We start from the raw sequence: 6,803 nt of genomic DNA on the forward strand, positions 1-6,803 counted from the left end.
ACATAGTGGCCATATCCACTTGGTCTCTCTCGGGCACTTTCATTGCCTTGAAGTAATTCTGAAGATCCCATATGAAATTTTCCAGCTCTTTGGCATTTTTTGATCCGCCAGAGCTCTTGGGCTCCGGGACCCTAACTCTTCCCCCTTGGTCCGGGTTGGAGGATGTTGAAGGAGCATTCAGCACAGCCCTCTTCAACAACAGGATTTCCTCCTCCAAGGCGCGCATCCGATCTGTCAGCGGAGTCACCAAATTGGCATGCTCAGCCCTTTGGTGCTCAGCCCGCACGCTCACGTCTTGGACCAAATCATCAAGAGAAGTTTCCAAGGAAATTAACCGTTCATGATGCTCGGTGTAGATAGAAACCAAATCTAGGATTTCTTCTTCACCCGGGTTGCCCACTAGTTCTTCCAGCCGCACAACCCTCTCGGTCAATGTCATGGCTCAAGAACTTCCAAGAATTCACCGAATCAGTGCACAAGGCTCGATACCACCTGTCACACCCTTGAAACGGTCGGAATGGAGTAACCAAATTTTTCTTGAGTTCTCCCTCTTTTCGGTGTGCGGCACTAAGGCAATGCCCCTGCCAAAGCCTCAGTCAGCCTTCCACACTTGCTCACAGCTTAGGATCAACCCCGCACGCCTTCGGCCCAACCCTTGGACACTTAGCCAATCACTCACACACCCTATCTCAGAGATGCACGAGGATGAAGGGAAAGGAGCCTTTCATTTCCACTTATCATTGCAAAATCCTCCCTCACAAGCCGAGGGAATAGCTTAGCTTCCGACGCTCCGAAAAACCCTTCCAGCCCACACAATTGGCTCGGCCAAACACCCCTTGGCCGTGGCCTACACTTAGCCACACTTGGCCTAAGTGTTGGCCGATGGAATCCCTCAAGGCAAACCCTTTTTCTTGGAGTCCCACACTCGGCCTGCACCCAGAAATCCTCCAAGTGCCCGAGCTCACCTCAGCCTAAGCTCTCTCAGACTCCATAGGAATTCCAACTTCAGCTCTCAACCAAGCCCTTCACAAGCTAGCCTAAGAGCCTTCCTTCCTTCCCTTAACCGGCCAGAACCCAAGCCCTTTTATAGGCATCCCTTGGGTCGGTTACAAAGGCAGTTACAAGGTAGTTGAGCCCATCCAACCGCCTAACCAATTAACCACCTAACTGTTTCAGTTGAGTCGGTTGCAACTCCCGCAACTGACTTCGGTTAGCTGTTGCAACCGTTTCTTGATTCTTGGCTCAGCCCATGTGTCATCAGCCAAGTCAGCCAACCAGCCATGGCCTTGTCCGCCCAGCCACCCAGCACCTTGGTTCCTTGTCCGCTCGCGTGTCCAGACCAGCCGGCAGCCCCATGTCGCTTGGTCTGGCTGGGTGTCTTGCGGTCTGGCTACAGTCCAGGCTGCTGTCGCCCAGCCAGGTCGGCTGTCGCACCAAGGCATTGCACGGTATTCGGCCTGCGCGCGCTCCGCTGCGCACGCCCGTGCTCAGTCCCGCACGCTCCGCGCGCGCTCATCATTTGGTCTCGGCGAGGTTTGCCGCATCCGGCCCGTCCGCGCGCGTTGCGCGCGCCATCCAGTCGTGCGCGCGCGGGCGCACGGCCTGGCCTGTGTGCGCGCGTCTTGCGTGCCAGGCCAGCCCCATGCCAACTCTGTGTGCGCGCCCTGCGCGCGCCTGGCCTTGGCACGGCTAGACTTCGACGCGCTAGCCCACACGCCGATGCTCCCAAGCCCGACTTGGTCTCCTCATGGCCAGCCTTTGGCGGGCGTCTGTCCTGCGCACAGGGCAGCGCCCATGCCGGCTGTGCACGCCCTCCGCACAGCCTTTTGCCCGGCCCTGCCGCGCCCAACTGCGCGCGTCCAAAACATGGGCCGAACATCCATGCCCGCTGTGCCACCTGCGCACAGCTTCCGTCGCGCCCGGCCCTGCCATGCCACCTGCGCACGGCCGAAGCTTGGACCGAGCATCCATGCGCGCGTGCCCCCGCGCGCTAGACCTGATGGCGTGACAATCCTCCCCCGGCCGAAGAGGTCGACGCCCTCGTCGACTCCACCTGCAAGAAAGAGAAAATCTGCTCCTCAAATTGCCACAAGTTAGCCGCTTGCTCCCATGTAGCCTCCGCCACGCCTTCGCCTTGCCATTGCACCAAAAATTCAGTATCTTTCCCCACCTTGCAGCGCTCAAGTATCCTGTCAATAGCCTTAGGGTACTCCTTGCCAATAGTCAGTGGCTCCTTCCTAGGAACCACCCGGTCTTCATCATGACTCACATGGTAAGGCCGCAAGAAACTTACATGAAAAGTGGGGTAAATCTTCAATCTTTCCGGCAATTTGAGCTTATAGGCCACTGCCCCAACTCTTGCCGTCACCCTGAAAGGTCCATCATACTTTGGCATAAGTCCTCGGTGAAGCTTAACCTTGCCCATTTTCTTCCAAATCGGTGGCGTGATCTTCAACAACACAAGATCACCCACCTGAAATTCCAATAGCCTCCTCTTCCGGTCAGCAAACTTTTTCATCCTCCGGATTGCCTTGGAAAGGCTTTCCTTGGCATTCTCAATCAACTCCTCCTTGTCTTGTGCCATTCCATGAGCAGCTGGGCATTCGCTTGTCTCATCTTGCAGCACCACATCCAAAGGGGACATGGGCTGAAAACCCATGCTCAACTCGGCTGGGCTCATCCCCGTGGAGGAGGTCCGGTTGATGTTGTAGCTGAATTGTGCCGGTTCCAACAAATCCACCCAATTCCTCTGGCTGGCTATCACATAATGCCTCAAATATTCTTCTAACAGGCCATTGATTCTCTCCGTTTGGCCATCTGTTTGAGGATGGTATACGGTGGAAAAGTGCAGCTCGGTGCCCATGGTTTTAAAGAGTTGCACCCAGAATTTCTCTGAACCTAGGGTCACTGTCGCATACCACATCGCCCGGCACACCGAAGTACTTCACCATGCCATTGAAAAACCAATTTGCTGCAATGTCTACTGGGCATGGAAAAGGCGCAGCCATAAAGTCTGCATATTTGGAGAAACGGTCGACCACCACAAAGACCGATCTCATTCCCCTCACTTCCGAGAACCCAGTGATGAAATCCATGGACAATGACACCCACGGCTTCACTGGAATAGGCAGTGGCTGCAACAGTCCGGCATTTCTTTTCCTCTCTACCTTATCTATTTGGCACACATGGCAAGTCTTCACAAAGTGCTCCACATCGGCCTCCATCTTTGGCCAATAATAGGACCGAGACAAGAGCGCCATTATGTGCTCAGCTCCTGGATGACCCGCCCACTGTGGGTCATGGCTTTCCTTCAGCAAAGCCCTTCTACAGCCGCCACCCTTTGGCACAAATAGTCTCTTCCCACGAGCCAACAGCAGCCGTCCTCAATCCAAAATTTTTGGACTGTGCCCGCCTGCACTTCCTGCAGCAACTTAGCATACTCTGCATCCTTGGCCGCTGCCTCCTTCAGCTGAGCCCTGAAAGTGCTATGAAATGTAGTGAGGGCAGCCACATTCCCTTCTACATGCTTTCTGCTCAAGGCGTCGGCGACAAGGTTTTGCTTACCCGGTCGGTGCACCCAATCGAAGCAAAACTCAGCAAGATATTCTTGCCATCGGGCTTGCTTGGGTGTAAGCTTCTTTTGAGTGGCAAAGTAAGTGTTGGCCACATTATCAGTGATGATCTTGAAGCATGTCCCCAACAAGTAATGACGCCATTTTTCCAAGCAATGGATCACTGCCGTCATCTCCTTCTCATGCACCGAATACCTTTGTTCCGTGTCATTGAGCTTCCGGCTCTCAAATGCCACCGAATGACCGTCCTGTGTCAAAACACCCCCAATTGCAACATTAAAAGCATCAGTGCTTACCTCGAATGGCCTCTCAAAATTGGGAGTGCAAGCACCGGTTCATGTGAGATTGAGGCCTTTAGCTCCTCAAAGGCTTCGTTGCATCGGGTAGACCACGCCCAAGCCACATCCTTCTTTAGGAGATTCGTGAGGGGACTCACGATCTTGGAATATCCTTTGATAAACTTCCGATAGTAGTTTGCAAGTCCCAAGAAGGCCCGCAATTCACCAATTTTGGTTGGAGCCGGCCACTGTTGAATGGCCTTAATCTTGTCTTCCTCCATGTAAATCCGGCCCTTGCTATAATTCGGTGTCCCAAGAAGGAAATCCCCTCTTGGCCGAATTGGCACTTCTCCTTCTTGAGATACGACTTGTTGTCCCTCAAAGCTTTGAATACATAATGCAAGTGTTCTAGATGTTCTTCCAAAGAATTGCTAAAAATAACAATGTCATCTAGATACACTACAACAAACTTATCTAAGAAGGGATAAAGCACATCGTTCATTAGATTGCAAAATGTGGACGGTGCATTGGTTAGCCCGAAGGGCATCACCAAAAATTCAAAAGCTCCATACCTCGTGACATATGTGGTCTTGGCCTCATCCCCTTTGGCAATCCTCACTTGCCAATAGCCGGATTGTAGGTCGAGCTTTGTGAAATAGGACGCCTTTGCCAACCTATCAAAAAGATCCGCTGCGTTAGGGATAGGATAATGGTTTTTTACCGTCACCTTGTTAAGTGCCCGATAGTTGATGCATATCCTCAAGGACCCATCCTTTTTTCTTTGGAAAAGCACCGGCGCCCCAAATGGTGCTTTGGACGGCTGAATCAGTCCGGCCTCCAGCAGCTCATCAAGCTGCTTCCTCAACTCCGCCAGCTCCAAGGGAGCCATTCGGTAAGGGGCCTTAGCTGGTGGCACAGCCCCTGGCATCAACTCGATCTGATGATCCACCGGCCGTCTTGGTGGAAGTTCCTTTGGCAGCTCCGTTGGCATGATCTCAACGAAGTCACCCAGCATTTTCTGGACTGCTGCAGGTATTTCCTGCGGTTCCTCAATCTGCACCTCCCGCAAGGCAGCAAGGAAGGTGCTCTCGCCTTGCTTCAAGCCTTTCTTGGCTTGCTTGGCTGTGATCATAGTGCCTTTGCCTTTCTCAGCCGGCGCCCATGCTTCTGTCGGGACAATGCATGGTTTCCTCTCGTCGCCCAACATGACGCCTCTCAAGTGAGGCATCAAGCATGCCTTAGCCGACGGAAAAAATTCCATCCCAAGTATCAAGTCGAAGTCGTCAAGGAGGACAACCATCAGAGAACATGCCCCCTTCCAAGACCCGAGTTCGAGGGTGCATTCGGCCACTCTTTTGACCGGCATAGCCCTCGAATTCACTGCTTTGATCTTGCTGGGACTGTCGGCCATTTTCAGCCGCATCAACTCCGCTTGCCGCTGCGACATGAAATTGTTTGTCGCACCGGTGTCCAGCATGGCTCGGACCTTCACCCCATTAATCTTCACCTGGGTATACATCAAGCCTGAGTAAAGAAGGGGTAGCTTTTCAGCAGTGAGCGCACTAACCACCTGCAGTGGGTTCACTCTCGGCGTGCCTTCCTCTGGCACTGCAGAATCCTGCACCGGCAAGGCATTGACAGTCTTTTTCTTTGGGCAATTCCTAGCAAGATGGGGCTCGCCACATATGAAACAGCCCCATGGAGCCTTGCCCTTCTTTTGCTGCTGCTTTCGGTTCGGCCCAGCAGCAGGTGCCTTATTCTTTTTGGCAGCAAAAGGCTTCTTCTGTTTTGGCCATGTCTTGGCCGGTTTGGCACCCGTGTCTTTTGCCTTCTTCAGCCCACTATTCGAGTTGGAGGCACGGTAGTCCACCAGCCCCTCAGCAGCTGCCATGGCCGAAGGAATATCCCGAACTCCTTGGCGTCGGAGTTCGGTCTGTGCCCAAGGCTGTAATCCGCTCAGAAAATTGAACAACTTATCTTTTTCGGACATGTTGGTGATATCCAACATGAGGGAGCTGAAATCCTTGACATACTCCCTCGTAGACCCTGTCAACCGAAGCTTTTTGAGGTTCTCCCTTGCAATCCACGAGGTGTTGCAAGGCAAGAATTGATCCCTCAACTCTTTCTTCAAGGCTGCCCAAGAATCAACATGCGGACGCCCCGCGCCCATGTCATCAACCACTCGGGTTCGCTACCACAATTTGGCATCCGAGTTTAGGTACATAGTGGCCATATCCACTTGGTCTCTCTCGGGCACTTTCATTGCTTTGAAGTAATTCTCAAGATCCCATATGAAATTTTCCAGCTCTTTGGCATTTCTTGATCCGCCAAAGCTCTTGGGCTCCGGGACCCTAACTCTTCCCCCTTAGTCCGGGTTGGAGGATGTTGAAGGAGCATTCAGCATGCCCTCTTCAACAGCAGGATTTCCTCCTCCAAGGCGTGCATCCGATCTGTCAGCGAAGTCACCAAATTGGCATGCTCAGCCCTTTGGTGCTCAGCCCGCACGCTCACGTCTTGGACCAAATCATCAAGAGAAGTTTCCAAGGAAACTAACCGTTCATGATGCTCGGTGTAGATAGAAACCAAATCTGGGATTTCTTCTTCACCCGGGTTGCCCACTAGTTCTTCCAGCCGCACGACCCTCTCGGTCAATGTCATGGCTCAAGAACTTCCAAGAATTCACCGAATCAGTGCATAAGGCTCTGATACCACCTGTCACACCCTTGAAAAGGTCGGAATGGAGTAACCAAATTTTTCTTGAATTCTCCCTCTTTTCAGTGTGCGGCACTAAGGCAATGCCTCTGCCAAAGCCTCAGTCAGCCTTCCACACTTGCTCACAGCTTAGGATCAACCCTGCATGCCTTCGGCCCGACCCTTGGACACTTAGCCAATCACTCACACACCCTATCTCAGAGATGCACGAGGATGAAGGGAAAGGAGCCTTTCATTTCCA

The 6,803-nt window shown here is 52.8% G+C and overlaps 1 protein-coding gene across 1 annotated transcript; it reads right to left on the reverse strand.

Moving 5' to 3' along the window:
• Positions 1–3,310: 3,310 nt before the first annotated feature.
• Positions 3,311–6,020, reverse strand: LOC148702332 (uncharacterized). Its single transcript, XM_088705315.1, has 3 exons — positions 4,401–6,020; positions 4,009–4,281; positions 3,311–3,820 (listed from the first exon to the last, which is right to left on the reverse strand). The coding sequence occupies exons 1-3, from the start codon at positions 6,018–6,020 to the stop codon at positions 3,311–3,313; spliced, it is 2,403 nt and encodes an 800-aa protein (XP_088561441.1).
• Positions 6,021–6,803: the final 783 nt, after the last annotated feature.

This window comes from Phoenix dactylifera, chromosome 10 (assembly GCF_051530095.1).
Source record: "Phoenix dactylifera cultivar Ajwa chromosome 10, Ajwa_hap1_PhDact_Kaust_v1.1, whole genome shotgun sequence".
NCBI classification, from domain to species: Eukaryota; Viridiplantae; Streptophyta; class Magnoliopsida; order Arecales; family Arecaceae; genus Phoenix; species Phoenix dactylifera.

Coding starts and splice junctions, on each gene's coding strand:
- LOC148702332 (XM_088705315.1), bottom strand. CDS start 6,020: ATGGGCGCGGGGCGTCCGCATGTTGATTCTTGGGCAGCCTTGAAGAAA. Junction 4,282..4,400: donor ATGGAGCTTTTGAATTTTTG/GTGATGCCCTTC, acceptor TGTTATTTTTAG/CAATTCTTTGGAAGAACATC. Junction 3,821..4,008: donor TCAAAGGATATTCCAAGATC/GTGAGTCCCCTC, acceptor GTTTTGACACAG/GACGGTCATTCGGTGGCATT.